General features: G+C 47.0%; 1 protein-coding gene and 1 long non-coding RNA gene across 9 annotated transcripts in view; one reads left to right on the forward strand and one right to left on the reverse strand.

The window, feature by feature from the left end:
* KIF13A (kinesin family member 13A) overlaps positions 1-8,766 on the forward strand; it is a 172,868-nt gene extending 164,102 nt beyond the window's left edge. For all 6 annotated transcript variants that reach the window (XM_073224702.1, XM_073224704.1, XM_073224705.1 and 3 more), the window contains 2 exons: positions 5,007-5,793; positions 7,419-8,766. In XM_073224702.1, coding sequence (XP_073080803.1) covers positions 5,007-5,789 — 783 coding nt within the window. In that variant the 3' untranslated portion in view covers positions 5,790-5,793; positions 7,419-8,766. The remainder of the gene's footprint in view (positions 1-5,006; positions 5,794-7,418) is intronic.
* Positions 8,767-13,534: 4,768 nt separating this feature from the next.
* On the reverse strand, positions 13,535-17,315 carry LOC118967581 (uncharacterized). 3 transcript variants are annotated; one of them, XR_005054745.2, is made up of 7 exons: positions 17,200-17,315; positions 16,344-16,447; positions 15,852-15,917; positions 15,207-15,769; positions 14,882-15,010; positions 14,507-14,683; positions 13,535-14,027 (listed from the first exon to the last, which is right to left on the reverse strand). It is a non-coding gene; the product is annotated as an uncharacterized lncRNA (long non-coding RNA). The 3 variants fall into 3 exon arrangements; XR_005054743.2 differs by having other exon boundaries at positions 14,882-15,769; positions 17,200-17,314; XR_005054744.2 differs by having other exon boundaries at positions 14,882-15,769; positions 16,339-16,447; positions 17,200-17,314.
* Between the last annotated feature and the right edge of the window lie 21 nt (positions 17,316-17,336).

Below are 17,336 nucleotides of genomic sequence, written 5' to 3' on the forward strand. Positions count from 1 at the left end.
TCCCCTGCTTAATTAATAAGGGCTGCAGCCTAGGCTGCACAGGCCCAGCGGCTCGCTGGTTACACCTTCTCATTCTCTGGCTCTCTGGCTGATTGGACCTGTTTTGACATGGCACCTTCCACTGTGGGGCAGGGCCACTAAATTCATACCTATTTAACAGTATCACTTGGTAGAACACAGCACTAGAGTCTGCTTAGGGCCCCTGCTGGGCTGCCCAGCAGGCAGTCTCATTGTCCACGCTTTCCTTCCTAGTTATTTTCTTTCCTTTCCTTTCGATATTTTCAAGTAACACTCAGCTCAGAACTTGGCTAGCGGAGAGTCAGACAGAACCGGACTCTGCTGACCCGGGACCTCCGAAGCAGCATGGAGATTGTGACTGGGCACCTCACAGACAGCCCACTGAGGAGGGCCGGACGGCCCCATTGTTCTTACTGGGCTCTTACTAGGGAGCTCTGTCTTGGCTCTCCTTCAAAATCTGGCTCGAAAAAACAAAAGCAAAAATTTTTTATAAAAAAAAAGAAGAAAAGTCTGACTTAGGGAGTTACTCCTTCTCTGAAATCACCGAACTGTTTATTTCAGATGGCAGCTTTGTCTGGATGTGCTGGTTGATTTTAAGTGTTATTTGCTTGATATGAGGTTCTTCTGAGAAGTTAATTTTATTTCTCATCCTATACATGGAACTAAACTCTTTTTATTGCTTTGTTCCTTAGTCACTTCCTTTTCCACTAGAAAAATCAGAGGGTGAATCAGTGGTTCATTCTGATCAAGGGAGTTTGAAGTCATTTTTGAGAAGCAATATCAAGGCGTTGTTCCTTTTACTTTTTAGCCCTCTAATTACCAAAGTAACCTGTAATTTCACAGACAATATAGTAAATACAGCTTTGCTTGATTTTAAAGCAGTATTGTGTTGTCTGATCAAGTTGGGTAGATACACAAATGTACTTAATGTCTTGTATGAATAAGATAAAGAGCAATACGCCTTTGGAGTCGCTCTTTTTTTTTTTTTGAGAGGGCATCTCTCATATTTATTGATCAAATGGTTGTTAACAACAATAAAATTCTGTATAGGGGACTCAATGCACAATCATTAATTGACCCCAAGCCTAATTCTCAACAGTCTCCAATCTTCTGAAGCATAACAAACAAGTTCTTACATGGTGAACAGGTTCTTACATAGTGAATAAGTTCTTACATGGTGAACAGTGCAAGGGCAGTCATCACAGAAACTTTCGGTTTTGATCACGCATCATGAACTATAAACAATCAGGTCAAGGTCAAATATGAATATAATATTCGTTTGATTTTTATACTTGATTTATATGTGAATCCCACATTTCTCCCTTATTATTATTATTATAATTTTTTTTTAATAAAATGCTGAAGTGGTAGGTAGATGCAAGATAAAGGTAGAAAACATACTTTAGTGCTGTAAGAGAGCAAATGTAGATGATCAGGTGTGTGCCTGTAGACTAAGTATTAATCCAAGCTAGACAAGGGCAATAAAACATCCACGGATACAGAAGATTTCTCTCAAAACAGGGGGGATGAGGTTCTGAGCCTCACCACTGTTGATCCCCAATTTCTCACCTGATGGCCCCCCTGCGACTGTGCCTGTCTTAGGTTGTTCCTCCCTTGAGGAATCTTACCCGTCTCTGGCTAACCAGTCATCTTCCGGGGCCATACAGGGAAATGTAAAGTTGGTAAGTGAGAGAGAAGCAATATTGTTTGAAAAGGTTAGCTTTTTACTTCTTTGCAGACTTATGCCCTGTGGCTTCTATGCCCAGCATTTGTCTCGAGGTATCTTTACCACTTGGAAGAATTATGATACTCGGTAATTTCGATATGAGGCACGAATTCTACTTAAGGGTTGTAATTAGGAAGGAAGAAGAAAAGCTATAGAGGTAGCATATGAAGGAAACATGGGAGGATTGATTATTTCTTTGACATAACTTCTTGTAGAGTAACATAAGCATGTATAGGTCTTAAACTACTAATTAAATTGCGTGCACACATTAACATAATAGGAATACAGCTACATAACCAAAGCAGACCTACAATTACCAGCCATCTCCAGTGAAACCAAGAAAACCGGTTAGGCGTGGAGTCTCTCTTTTTAAGTCAAGTAGAGAGAAGAGCAGAAAGAAAGGTCTTTTCTCCCTCTCTTAGGTCTTGCATAGAGAGCGTATAGTTTCTCTCATTTTACAGAAGAAACAAAAGACTTGTTGAGTGATGTGCCCACAGTCCCCCGGTTAATGAGAATATGAGAACAAAGGCCCCATCCCTCCGCAAAACTGGGCCAAACCCAATGAATCCGGGTGCTCCCAAGGTAGAGCAGTTTCAGTTGCTCTGCTGCTGTTCTCGAAAGCCTCCCCCCACCATAGTACCATGGACAGAGGTGCTGGGGCCCCTCTGCCCCTCGAGTCCATTTGAAAGCAGAGACCCTCTCTGCTGGGTGACACAGATCCATTACAGTAGGAGTGAAAATGACTTTGATCAAGTGTAACTCCTGGCTGAGAGTCACAGCTTTAATGTGGATTTTGATCCCACCAGAAAATCAAGTGTTTTGTCTATAGGTAAATATCAGCTGCATAAACGAACTCACAAAAATCCAATCCTAAAGACTGTAGCTGTAGAGAGCTCTGGAACTTGACTCCACGCTCTGCCTCTAGGTAGGGTTTTAATCCTTTTTGTCCTTAAGACGTTGTAGGAAGGTGCTTAGATTAGGCTCCTATAAGATACAGTGGTAAATATTTGGAATAACAAGTCTGAGCAAATGCTCTTTACATGCAGTTTAAGCCAAGTAAGTCCTCTCTTTTCTCCTTGGAAGCAATAACTTGTTAAACTTTCAGTCACCTTTTACATGTTAGAAAGTGTTTAATCTCTACTCATTTTCTTTTTTCTGGAATCAGTAGTCCCTACTCCCATAACCTTTCTCTCTGGGTCGGCCCCTGACCTAGTCACACCCCAGGTGCATGACTGTGTTCTGATCCTGGGTGGAACTTAATCTCTTGGGGTTTTGTAGACACTTCAGTTTTACTCAAGTCATTCTAATCCTTTAGGAATAATTTTTTAGCTCTGTAAATTTGATAAATGTGTACCTATTTCAGCACACTGAACTCATGATTGAATATTTCACTCAGCAAAGCTGGTTAGGAGTGCAACAGGCATTCATTCAGTCTTCAGAAATAACTTTAGGCATAAAAAGGCCTCCAAATTACCGATTTCCATATTCAAATTTGGTTTTCCTTGTACAACTAACTTTGTAGTAATAAATTTCCATCAGGGACTCTTGACCTTGGGAATTACGGTTGTCAGTTTACATGAAAAGGAAATACCATACAAACACTTGAAATTCAATCTTGAATCAAGTAGAAAATATAGCCAAAGGCTACTGACTCAGACAATCTTTCAATTCTATGTTTGGTGACAAATATTACCCCCAGTGCCAAGGAAATAATCCTCTACCCCACACCCCTTTTTAATAGTGATACTTAATTTAGAATGCAGCTGAAGGTAAGATGGTAGGATTAGGGTTGCCGAAATTTTTGTTTTGCTAATTTCTGGAAATTTATCACTGATATTTGATATGCACTTTGATTAAGAGCTAAAGAATTAAGACTGCTGATGCCTTTCAATGATTTATATTCAAGTTATTTTGAAACTAAGAAGCACTGAAGAGCACTAAGCTATGTTTTAGGTTTAGCATCTTATGAGATACAAAGGCAAGTGTCACTATAAGATCCAGCAGATGACATTTACGTGCTTCATGAACATGGGGCTCTTCCTCCCCCGCCTGATCCTCTTTCCCTTCCGCCTCTCCCATCCCCTCTCTTGAAATAACACTTTAATGTGCAAGGTTAATGTTTTGTTCCAGGTCGTTACAATCACCCTGTGGTTACACTGAATGAACTTCCATCCATCCAAGCAGGACGGTTCTCTAAGAGCAGGGACTCACAGGGACCCGCCGGGACCCACAGTCCTGACGCCCCGAGGGCAGGGCCATCCATGCCTGTCTTTGCTCAACATTGGTGTTCGCAGCTCTTAGGACAACGGCTTAATGAGTATTTGTTGAATGAAGGTCTTGTTTTAAAAGAAAAAAGGAATATTTACAAAGTCATTAGGTGTTTATGGGGTTAATTAGAAATGACTAGATAGTACTACCATTTATTTTATTTGAACATAAAATAGCCATATATTTTATACTGCTTTCCCCCAAATATGAAAGAATCATTCATTCGGGGAGAGATTGGGTTGTTGATAAACACCCACTTTTGCATATTTACCAATCTTTATAAACCAAATTCAAACACTATTTGACGAAGGAGATTTTCATTTAAATCTCACTATCTTCCTCACCTTTCGGCAAATTCTCTAGCCCTGTTTCTCAACCACCCTAGGTAAACTGTCATATTGATTGTATCTTACTGCTTTACAACATTTAATATAATACTGAGAATGGGTGCTGAAATTGTGTTCTTTGACCTTTTGCTGTTGGGGTCTTTATTTTACTGCCCTCTTTCCCCATAAAATAGCTTAGGAACTTTTCACAGATAACCTGACATATCTGCACTTGGTCTCCAAAGTGAGGACTGTCAAGACCAAATGAAGCAGCCGGCTCTCCGTCTGCCTCTGGCCGTCCCTCTGCTGGCTTAATTTAAAAAGGGAGACCATCGCTACTGAGCGCTCCTCATGAATAACCACTTACAAGTGCCCTGCGCTTCAGTTCCATCCTTCTTCTAAATCAGGGAAGCAAAGGTTTCTAATGAGCATTAAGTGAGCACAGAAGAAATGAGTGTGCTTCGTTCAGGTGATAGTGGGTGTCCACTCGCAGACCTCTGAGAAAAATGTGTCTGTGTCCAAACTGATGACAAGATGTGACCAAAACCAGAAAGGAAAGCACAGAATGCGTAAACTTGACCGCCTTTGATAGCAATGTATTTACAATTTGTCTTCAGCCATACAGCTGCTACGGGGAACTAACGACTGCCTTTACGTCACCTCTGCAGGACTCCGAGGAGGAGGAAAGTGATCCGGAGGCTCTGAACAGGAAGCTAAGTTCACAGCCTTATGTACCTGAGGAGTTTGCCGACTTCAGTGTTTACAATGCCACCTTGGAGAATAGGGAGTGGTTCTCTTCTAAAGCAGATTTGACGAACTCAAGGGCCTTGGAGAAAGAAGTGTCCCGTAGCCCTACCACCAGCAGTATTACCAGCGGCTACTTTTCCCACAGTGCCTCCAATGCCACCCTGTCCGACATGGTGGTCCCTTCTAGTGACAGCTCAGATCAGCTAGCCGTTCAGGCGAGGGACACAGACCCCAGAGAGCATTCTGGACTGGCGCTTGTGCAAGAGTTCAGACCGTCCTCAAACAGAGAGTCAGCAGAGCTAGAAAGAGGCTTGGTGAAGGATGCGGTGATCACGGCGCCGCTCAAGGAAAACAGTGCCTTAGCCGAAGGGGGCGCATCACCCCAAGGCACCCCGAAGCAGAGCTCCAGAATACTCTGCAGGACTGGCTCGTGTCCGGAGCGAGAGGCCCACTCCAGCAGAAGCGGCCCGCCAGCCCGCGAGTGCTGCCCCAGGGAGTTGGCCGCGGAACACACCGCCACGGCCCTGGAGGACCATTCCTTCACAGAGTTTATGGGTGTGTCAGATGGGGAAGGTTTTGACAGTCTGACAGATGCTTCTGTCGGAGGACTTCTGAGCAGGAGGCCCCTCCCAGGTGAGATGGACAGTAAGAGTGTCTTGGATGGGCCCCAGGACCCCGGCCAGCTGCACCCCTCAGCAGAGTGACCAGGTAACACTCCGGAGGCAGTCCTTTAGGTTCTGTGCTGTCAGGGAGCCTCACTGCGCACCAACCCTAGAGGCCCTTCCTCACAGGGACTTAGTAGGAAAGGTCCGTCCAGATGTTTCTGACAGGGAAGAGGGGCCCCCTGGGGAGCAAGCTCTCCTGCTGCCAGGCTGGCTCTGCGGGGAGCGAGTCTGTAGTCTGCTTGCAGAGTTTCAGAGCAGATCTTGTGAACTACAGGGGACCAGTGGCTTTCCTAACTGGCATGGGGTTGGTGTTGAAGCAAGCATTCACTTGGATAAGAATCAGTTTCAAATCATCCCTGAAATGCTTCATTACTGGCTGCCACCGGGTATTCTGGTAGCATCTACTATATTTCATCAAATCTGTGATTCCTTTAATTATAGATACACCGTTATTTTACATATCATTAAGAAAAAACACTTCCGATTAAATCACATCATTTCAGCAATTGTCACATACATGGAAGGGGGGAACAGGCAGCACAGAACTGATAAAACACAGTCACCTGGTGCCAGCAGCTAAAGCGTTTCAGGGAAGTACAGGTGAATTCCTGGAGGGAGCGGAGTTTGGCCTTTGGAAGCTGCCCAGGTTAGTTTATCATAATGTTTAATTTTCATATTGGAACAAAATGGGTCTTTGCTAACATCCTAAGAATAATAGCAAATCTCAGCAACAAGAGATTATCTGCTGCTGAGCGCCTGGGCGCCATCACTTCCTCCCACTCGCGGCCACGGCTTTGGCCCCTGCCCCAGCCACGGCTCCGCAGGGCCCGCGAGCGCCAGGACTCGGCGAGACTGGAAAGAGGCCGGGTGGCGGAGCTCGCCAGGCGCCTTCTGGGTCGGTAGCGCCCCCCCACCGCCCCAGCCCCCGGGCCTCGCGCCCTGCCCTGCATGCTCGCCCTGAGCACCGACGCCCACGGGGGGCGAGAGCCTGGGCACCCACGTCACCGTCGGGGAAAGGCTTCTTCCCGCAGCCTGAGAACGACGCTGACCGTTCCTGCCGTTCCCGCAAACGGGACGCGGCTGTGTGGCCCACGGGGGGAGGAGGGACCAGAACCCCGCCTCGCGCGTCGTTTGCCGGATCATCCAGAACCCAACAAACAGGGACAGGGCATGGTTTTTGTTTTGAAAGCCTCAAGAATAGCATGCCCCGGCCAAAGGTCTTGTTTTAAGTGGAATGTACAAAAATGTTTGTTGTGTCAGGATAATGTAGGGTTATGGAGATTTCTGTTTCTAAAGAAAATTGCTTTAGTATTTTAGTTAAATTGGTTTTGTTTTGACAGTGTTAAATTTGAGAACTTTTTAGGCACTGAAGTACCCTAAAAACAGAAAAAAAGTTTTTCACTTTAACTCCCCATCTTCTGTCATTACTTTCCCTGGAGGCTTTGCCCGGGGGCTGGGTTTCTCCTTTGTATAAATATATGAATTGTATACACTTACAGTATACATTCTAGAACTGGATTCCACAACAGACTGGATCCTGTGGGTCCATGTAGGAAGAGTGCCTGGGTGGGGTTGGCGTGGGGTGGATGTGGTCTGGCTGAGGGGGTCCCTGCGGGTGGGGAGGGAGGTTGGGGACAGTCGCCTGAACTCACCCCCTCTGCATTCCAGGGGAGCTCGGCCGCCCGGTGGAAGGCAGCAAGCACCTCCTCCCCCAGGCCCTGGCATCTTCGTCCAGCCGCCTTGCGGAAGCACCAGCCCCCATCTTTACAACACGCTGCAGCCCAGCCAGAGCTCAGACCAGGGCTCAGAAGCCACGTGCTTCCTGGGCCACCTCCTTTCCTCTCCCGTGTTGGGAGAAGCAGCACTTTGTCACTCCGGTGAATCGGCAGCCTCTGCTTTTTCTAGAAAGCCAGGGAACCGAAAATCCTGGATCAATTAAGTGGCAGTATTTTTGTTTGCACTTACTACATACTCCCACTGTGTAGAAACCTCCACAGATTCAAACAAACTTTATTCTTGTACATTTTTAATTAGTTCTTACTGTAGAATCTGGAGTCAATGCTCTAATTTTTTTTATAAATAATATATATTATGTATATGAAATTGTATCTATAGAGTGTCTGTTGGGAGACAGACAAGACTGCGCACTAAATGCAGATGAAAGTGGTTTGTAGAAAATCGTAAGGTACTGGACTTTGTTACAGAGCAGCTTGGGCGATCTCAACACACGAGCAGATGAAAAAGATGTGATGCCTGAGAATGAGGTTGCAAACCCGTTTGCAGAAAAGGTTGCAGAACGCTGTTCTTTAGAACCAAAGAACTTACATAAGACTGAGCGCTTTTGCTGTCCACTCGTTTTACGTGTACATATGTGTTCGACAGCAGCCTGCTGCCACGCGCCCCTCAGCCACCAGGCCCCGCGCTGCGGTTCTCTGTCCCCTGCTCATAAGCACACTGACCACTCACAGCTGTATTGTCTGGACTTCCGCCTGGCCCACTGCCTGCTGACTTGATGATGTATTAGAACGGCTGACAGTGACTGCGGCCCGGACCCCCGCACCGCTTATACCTCGGGGCTGCCCGCCAGACGGTGGGACACAGAGAGCAGTATTACCCTAAGGAAACATAGGGACGTACCCAGAGCTGGGTTCGGTTGCGGATGGGCTGGGAGGCCTGTGTTGATTTTTGTCTTTCTGTGGAGTTGGTTCGGGTTGGTAGGTTTCATTGTGGTGTGGTGTGGTTTCGCTATTGTTATTTTACATAAATTCTGGAAAATGCTGAAGAGATGGAACGAGCTGCAAAGTTCACAGGTGCCCACCTCACTGTGTTTGCAGGAGACGATTGAATACAAATGACCCTGCTGTCTGTGTCTGCATTTGTGAAATTCTCCTACTGATGGAGATACTGAAGGATTATGTGTGTGGAAACTCTTACAAAACTACTTTATGTACCTATTCTGTAGATGCCTGTACAATTAATTGGTCTGGATGTACAGCAATAAATGTGTTGAGAGAGAGACTGTACAGCCCGCTGTACCTTTTTTTCTTTAAGTTCTTAGCATCAGTAAATGAGTAAGATATTGGAGACTTTAATGAGAAGCTGCTGTTCCTGATTTTTGTGTATAGTGAGCTGACTGTGGTATTTTACTATTGTCTGTTTAAAAAAAGAAAAACTGTAATTTATATCCCCTTTCAACTTATTGTATTTAATTGGTACAGATTTTGTGTTTTAGAATACAAACTAATTCAGATTTTAAAACATCATTCGTTTGTCTTCACTAACTCTGCCATTCTGCCATATTTGTGTGTGTGCCTGTCCCTGTCGCTTAAACACTAGTATCCCAGCCAGCGTTCACGGAGGGATTCCTATGTACCAGCCAGGGTTCCCAGCATTGGATATCGATCATCCCGCCATAGGGGCTGTTGCTCCTAAGTGTTCGATGAATGGAAAACAGATGGAGAGGTTAGTGAGGGGGAGGGTGGCAGAGCTGTGGTTCGGCGCACGCGTCCATCACCGCCCCTGTCCGTCTTGTGTCTGGCGACAGGTCACGGAGGGGCGGGAGCAGAAGGGCGGAGGTGAGTCCCAAGGTCCAGCCTGACCACCGCTGGTGCGGGGCAGGGTGTCAGCACAGAAGACACGGCGTGTTACACGTGTTCACGGTGCTCAGACAAACCGAGAGCAGGTGGCACTGCCCCGCCACCCGTGAAATCGTGGCTGAAGGGAGTTTAGGATGAAAGGTTTACCTAGGAACCATCGAGAGAATCTCACATCACAGAGTTTTCTCAGAAAAAATCAGAAGCCTCAAGAGGTAATTAAATCTAGCCACTCAGGACAAAGAGTGTCTTAGGTAGACTTTCAGGAGAAAGTAGGGGGACCCCAAATCGTTTGAATTTTATAAAATGGGATTGGGGAGAACAGCTATTTAATATTTAAATAAATGGCAACCGCAAAGAGTTCGTGCCCAGATGAGTAAATAATCCTTCCCTTCACTAGCCTGAGACCTGTGGCATTCAGCCCTGGGTGGTGTGGGCCTTAGGCCGGAAGAGCGGACCGGTTCTGGGACGCACTGGGTAGTCAAATACAGGCACGTGCTTGACAGTTAATTCATAAGTACAGTATTACTAGTGTTACCACACTTGTTTATAGTTATTTGGACACGCATGTTATCACTGCAAAAATTTAACTTTGTTTCTAGGGCACCAACTTATGGGAAGAATAACTTCATAAAAGTACCTTTAAGGTTAGGTAAGGGCAAGATATGGTCTTCTATGAAATCCTCTTGCTTTAGCCGATGCTTATTTTGAAAATTATATTTGAGCCTGAGAACTATGTAAGAAAAAAAGACTAATGACATGATTAATCTCTTTTTTTAAAAGGTAAAGCTTCCTGGTCATTTAAGTAAAAAGCCTTGAAAGAAGGTGTTATTGAATAAGACTCCTTGTTTTTTTTGGACCAAGAGTTAAAAACAGAAAAGGATGCTACTGGTACACAATCATTTGAGATTTCTGAATTCAGCCTTAAACTTGGTACAGTAATGCTAGCACAAGTGTCTTTCTGTAATGCCATGCCTACCTCCTAACTTAGAAAAACAGCAAAAAGGCAAGCTGTAAAATACAGTAAATTTCCTCCTCAGATTTCCTCCTAACCTGGGGGAAAGGCAGTCTTCCCTAGCGCCCAACAGCATCCCACCAGATACCTGTGGGGCCCAGGGCATCCTGCCGGTGGGGACCCTGGAATGGAGAGGACTCCATGCAGATGCTAAGAGGTGAGCTCTGCCCTTTATTACGTTGTGAACTGGGGCTGACAGAAGTGAGAACAAAATAAAAAATCTGAAACTTAACCTGCTTTTCATTTGTTTCTAATCCCCTGAAGTGAGAGGAAAGGTTATCATTAATTTGAGTGCCTCTTAACGGTCTTTGTTCTCCAGGGTACAGTGAGTAATTTAAGTTAAAATAAAATTTAAGTCTCTATCTTTCAAACATTTGGGGACACATACTTACCTCTGTGTACTCTTGGAAAAGCAGTGACCCTCCCTCCCCCCCACACGCTCGTGGGTTCCCATGGCGTTGCATGTAATTCTCGGAAGGCTGTAGCTCAGGAAGGCGCTCGGGTGTCCCTTCCCTGGGACCCGAGCCCGGCTGGCGGCCGCCACCATCTTGGAGCTGAGGTCTCGGGGCCGCGTTATCGCTGAGAAAGGGACTGCCGAATCCTTATGCAACCCAATGCATGAAGACAGCGAGAGGCTGATAATAGAACAATGAATGTTTTTCAAAGAAAAAGGTAAGTTTTGAAACTGGAATCTCTGGAGGAAGATCAACTTGAAGAGGGGATAAAAGGGTCCAGTTTGGTTTTCGAGGAGGGAACCAACGTGACCCTGTCGCAGTCCCTAAAACACTTTTAACTAGATTTTAAAGCTGGAAAACATTGTGTTTTACAGTTATGTTGGGCCCTGATTTCCTCAGCATTCTGCCTGAACCACCCACAGAGATGTTCTCACCTGTTACTGCTTGCATGGATTCTTGGGAATATCACAGCAGAGCTAACGTGTTTTTCTTTGACTACAAGTCTTAATAGATCTGAGCCAAAAATCACACCATCGTGTCGTCAGTCATCCTTATTGAATTTGCATCACGCTTGTTTAGTGTAGGGCAATCACAAATAAGCCAATCCACTAGAGTCAGAATACTCGGCCCTAGCTGCCCACGGAGCGATTCGCCGAGAGCAAGGAGAGAAGACCTCACCGCAGTGCCACTTGTGCAGGGCTGTCCTAGTGATGTGAGAATGCCAGTTTACCCACAGTTTCATCTGTAGAGGAATAGACACGTGAGACAGCTAGTGTATCCGTCATCCACCGCAGCAAAGTGAATTACCCTTAAGCTCTGCAGCTTAAAACAGTAAACATTTGTTATACAATTGCTGTGGGTCCGGAATTCAGGAGCAGGCAGTTCTAGGTAGGTCTGGCTGCAGTTGCTCATGGGGTTGCTGCCCGTGTCAGCCAGGGCTGCAGGCCTCTGAAGGCTTCACAGGAGCTGGGCGGACCCTCCTGTGGGGTGGTCCACTCACACAGCCAGCAAGCCGGTAGCTCCTCACCGTGCAGACCTCTCCATGTGGCTCGGTCCTCACGGCAGGGCGGTTGGCTTCCCCGAGCACTCGGTCCTAGAGAGCAAACGAGTCACGATGCTTTTTATGACCCAGTTTCAGAAATCACCCTTTGAATGTGGTCACCGCTACCACATTCTAGTTATTACAAGTGAGTCTCTAGTCCAGCCCCTACTGAAGGGGAGGGAATTAGGCCTTTCATTTTGAAAAAAGGAATATTCAAGAATTTATAGACGTACAGTTAACCCCTGAACAACATGGGATTAAAGAGCGCCAACCCTCATGCAGCTGAAAATCCACATATACTTTTTGATTCCCCCAAACCTTAACCACTAATGACCTACTGTTGACCAGCGGCCTTAACAGTAACATAACAGTTTATATGTTACATGTATTATATACTATATTCTTACAATGAAGTAGGGAAGAGAAAATGATTTTTCAAATTGTTGCAAATCTCCAAAAATATTTTAAATACATTGATTGAAAAAAAATCTGTGTGTTAGTGGACCTATGCAGTTCAAACCTGTGTTGTCCAAAGGTAGCAATTTTAAAACCCCCGTAACTAGTTAGGAGTTACATGGTTGAGCATGAGCCGCAGCAAAGCTAACCGAAACCGAGGAGTGACTATAAGAATCTAACGCTTATTTATAAACAGGGTCAAAACAAAAGCCACAGTTCCATGGACTAAAAAGATACTAATAAAAATGTGATAATACTGGGATTATCTAAATGTGTGTTACGCTGATAAACTGCACTACTATTCCTGGTACTGGCCAATGATCAGAAACAATAATGCTTCTGTTTGTAGTTACATCTTCACACTTGATTCTTTGCAGATTTGTTTCATTAGAGGCACAAGCTCATGAATATAAATATTTGATTGTTTTGCTCAAAATAGGAAATGAATCTTAGGATGTTCAAACACATCTTCATTTATTAAGGTAGGCAATGTGAATAATAAGCTTTAGACATAAAACCACCAACAAATGAAGTTTAGGAATATAGGATTTTTATTTGCTAAAAATACTGACAGGATTATTTTATTAAAATGTGAGATATATCCCAATGTTTGGAAATAAGCAAAAGGGATTCAAAGCTCTTGAAAATGAAACTTTAAATCCAAAATAAGATAACTGGAAAAAGAAATTTAAAGGGATTTATAAAAGTTTAAAAACTAAAACATTTTAAGATGAAAAGTAAGCTAACAAAAAATGATGTAGATATGTAAAAAAGGATTCTGGACAGTTTCTTCCTGTTTAAAATTAGACTTTTTCAGGTTAAATACTCAGTCAACTCTAACAGCCTTGGGGCTCTGCTCCCCCCACCCCCTCGCCCCCCCAGGACAGGTCTGGAAGACCTGGGGATGGGGGAGGGGTGGGCCTGCCCAGGGTGGGCGCCTGCGGTCTGCTGGGCTCTGCTGCCCCCTGCTGACCTCTGGTTGACAAGCCACTTCCCTCAGCCAAGTTTTGGGCGCAAACGTGTCTGTCCGGGCTTCGTCCACCGCTGAGGTCAGTAACGGTCTGTCCCTCCGAGAAACTCTTTGCAGGCAGTTGCTCCCAGAGAACCTGGCGACCCCCCTCTACCGAGCGCGCTCCCCGGCCGGCCGCACTGGCCCAGGGGAGGCCCGGCTTCCGGCGGATCTGCGCTGCCCCCCGCAGCCCCCCGCAGCCCTGCTCCCCCCCCCGCAGCCCAGCCCCCCTGCCCCCCGCAGCCCCTGCCGTGACACTTCCCTCCACGCCCCGCCAGCGTGGGCAGCCCCCGGGCCGCAGTTCTGGCCTCTCCCCTGCACCATTCACGGGGCCTCGCAGGGACCCGGCCACGCCGTGGGACGAGCGGGGTGCTCTCTGGGGCCATCCGCCTGCTCCCGCTGTCCCGCCCGCGGGGCTGCGGGGACACCGGCAAGAGACAGCAGAGCCTCGGCCCGGGCGGCCGCACAGTCCCTCTCGAGCTATCTCAGCCCCCGTGGTTTTCCTAACGCCTTGCTCCAGACGCAGAGCTGGGGCCCGGGCCTCCTCCGGCGGAGCGCGAGCGTCCCGCCCCTGGACCGGCCTCTACCCCCGTCCCCTGTCCTCACGCCTCCTCCTTCCCTCCTGCCGCACAGGAACCGCTCTGTACCACCGAGCCGCGCCCTCCATGCTCTGGCTCACCACGGAACGCTCAGACCTCCACGCCTTGCTGGGAATACATAGAAGAAGGCAACAGGCATTAAGAAAACTATTTTCTCATTCAACAAAACACAGCCCTCAAGATTACTTATTACTTCAGTGACGTCTGAAAGCTAAGCTGTTGTTCAAGACAGGACCACCCACCCACGAAGGCAGGCCAGCTGTTGACACAGAGGGTCACATGGTCTGTGGGCAGGAAAGACAGGTATTCAGTACCGCCAAATACCCCCATCGTGTCATTGTTGAGATATTAAGTGTAAAGGACTCCCTCACGTTGTCTCCCCAAGCATTTAACCCTTTGAGGTAGGTGCTGCCATTAGCTTCAGTTTGCAAAGGAGAAGACTCAAGTGTTCGAGAGCTTACGGCTTGTCAGGATCGTACAGGCCAGGAGACGGAGCTGAGCTTCGAATCCATGAAGACTTTTAGGCAGACTGCTAGTCTCTAAATCACGTTCAGAAGACCTGTGCAGTGGCTGAAAGCCATCCTTACCGCTTAGCTTCTGGGTGTCCGGCGGAGAAGAGGTCTCTGGGGGCAGGGGTCTTCCTCCGAGCTCCTGGTCAGCCTGACGCTCTGCTGTCTGCACGTCCTTCAGGTGATGATCCCCAGTCTCTGGGGCGATGAGACCCAGTTCTCACCTACACGTGGGAGCATCCCTGGTAACAGATTCTGTAAAGAGAGAGGTTGTATCATTCTTCAACAAAACCCAAAACTTGAAATAAATAAACTTACTCAAATCAAAAAGTAAGAATAAGGGGGGTGCAGAACTCCCCACTCCGTAGGTGTGAACTGCACAGTGACCTCTTTCTAAAGAGGAAGGAAAAGGAGAAAAGGAGTCATTTCACAGTGCAGAAACCTGACAAACACCTCCAGCACCGCAGCCAGGTGACCAGGTGAACATCAGCGGTGATGGGCGATGTTGACCGTCTGTACCCCGGGCTCCATGTGATGAAAACAGCATCTGTGGGCTTCCTCCCAGAAGCCCGTAGCCCCAGTCTAGTCATGAGAAAAACAGGTGAATTCCTGTGGAGGGGCACCTGTAACGTACCTTATTTACCATACTTCTCGAAACCGTCAAAGTAAAACAAGTTAGAGAGATTCTCTTAGCCAAGAGGAGCTTCAGAGGACACGACAGCTACATGTGACGTGAGGTCCTGTATGTGTTCCTGGAACAGAAGGAGGAATCACGTACATCTGCATATATTCCATCCGACAGGTAACTTCCGAGAGCTGCTGTGTCCTGGGCCTGCAGGAGGCGACGGCAGGCGGGCTGGGTCCCGCTCACACTGGCCCCAGGGCAGGCGGGCTGGGTCCCCGCTCACACTGGCCCCAGGGGCTCACACTGGCCCCAGGGCAGGCGGGCTGGGTCCCGCTCACACTGGCCCCAGGACAGGCGGGCTGGGTCCCGCTCACACTGGCCCCAGGGCAGCTCCGGCAGTGAGGGGGGGAACAAACCAGCAGCACAGAGACAAACACACAACGACTCAGTCATGGCACTTACAGGTGGTACAAAGGGAAAGTACAGTGCATTATGGTCATGAATAGAAGAGGAACCCACACTGGTCTGAGGGATTACCAAAGGCTCTCTCTACGGAATTTACATTTGAGCCAAGGCCTAAAGTCTACTAGGAGGTCACCTGGGGAACAGAAGGGGATCGGACTCCAAACGCTGAGATCAGTTTTAAGACTCACGTAACCCAGAAGATGATATGGTCTGAACTGCAGATAGTAGGAAGCATTGCCATAAAAGAGGAGCTGGAATGAGAAGTGGCTCTCAGTGTACAGATCAATGAATGGAAGCTCTCGGAAAAAACAAAACTTGCCTTTCACAACCCACATTTTCAAGCAATCAGAGCTGTCCCAGGAGGTGAGACCATAGGAGCACCAGCCATCTCTTCCGTCACTGTTGAAAACAAAGTAACCCCTTTGATCGGGTAATTCCCCTCAGTCATCTCTGGAGCTAGGTGACACTGCACGGGGACATCATGAGTTACTTGAGAGAGAAACTCTTACAGGGGATTGTCACTGTCTTCTGGCTGATTAAACTCAGGATCAGTAACCTAATGTGGCCAATATAAAGGCTTCTCCTTGAAGTGCATGAAAAGTCTGGGCAGAGCTAATTGGAGTGAAGTGTCCATTTAGACACCAAATTTATTCTGCTTGAGGCATGGGAGGCAATATAACTTAATGGCTCTGAAGGCAGAAAGAACTGAGTCCAAAACCCAGTTCTAATACTTCACACTTAGTCAAATGGACTTAGGCAAGTTATTTAAGCTCTCTAAGCCTCAATTTCCTTATCTATAAAAGGGGGCAATGCTACATACTTTACCGAATGGCGTGAATGAGATGCCAGGGTGAGCCTGCCAGTGGCGGGAGGCATGTTAGGCCTCTCTTCACCCCTGTCATCCTGGTGCTGTCAATCCTTTGTGGCCACTAAAGAGAGAGAAACATTAGAAGGCTAATAAGAATTGTAAAAATTACTCAATGAAAATAAATAAAAACACACCCCAGAGAGGGTCAAAACAGTGGGATTTAAGTGAGGAGATAGCATTCTATCATAAAGCCGCAAAGTTGTGACTTTGAGAATATAAACTAAGCTTTCTGGGCGTAGGTTTTCTATAATAAAACACAACAGTAACTCAATAAAAACTAATGAAACCAGTGAATTAATAACAGAATGTAAAAAATGATCTGCCAACTGGACAAACCACCGCAAAGAGCAAGGTCCGTCTAAAGTAAAAATACATAAGGCAACACAGGGATGGAGGGACAACCCCCTCTTGAGCCAAGAGAGCGCTTGCTGCTGAGACTTGCTGCTGGAGCCTCCGGAAGAATCAGGAGCGCCCAGGCTCCCGGAGGGGCAGCGAGCGGCCAGAGGCAAGCCCTCCCCAGGGGGCCCTGCCCCCCCAACTCCCACTGGGAGAGGAGCTGCCACCAGCCGGGCCCTCTCCGCCGCTCAGGCAGCGTGGACCTCCATTTCCCGAGATGCTAAAGCCCGGCTGGAATGGCACTTCTAGGACAAGTTGAAGAACTACCTCGCCCATTAGTCCTGGGACTGGTCAAGCAGAACTTTGTAGTTCCTTTCAACCTGTGACGTCTGATTTCTTTCATCCTTAATTCTATCCTATGTGAACCTTTCAGGAAAAAATTACATCCTGCGCGGAAAACTCGTGTCCCTTACTTACGGCTCTAGCAGCGCGCTCGGCACTTGGCATCTCTCGTATTTCCTGACCCATCAGCTTTGAAGAGAGAACTGCGGCTTCACCAACTCAAAGGAGGAGACGTATTCTCAGTCATGTGACCGTGGAGCGAGTAGCCCGGC

Source organism: Manis javanica, chromosome 16 (genome assembly GCF_040802235.1).
Source record: "Manis javanica isolate MJ-LG chromosome 16, MJ_LKY, whole genome shotgun sequence".
NCBI lineage: Eukaryota > Metazoa > Chordata > Mammalia > Pholidota > Manidae > Manis > Manis javanica.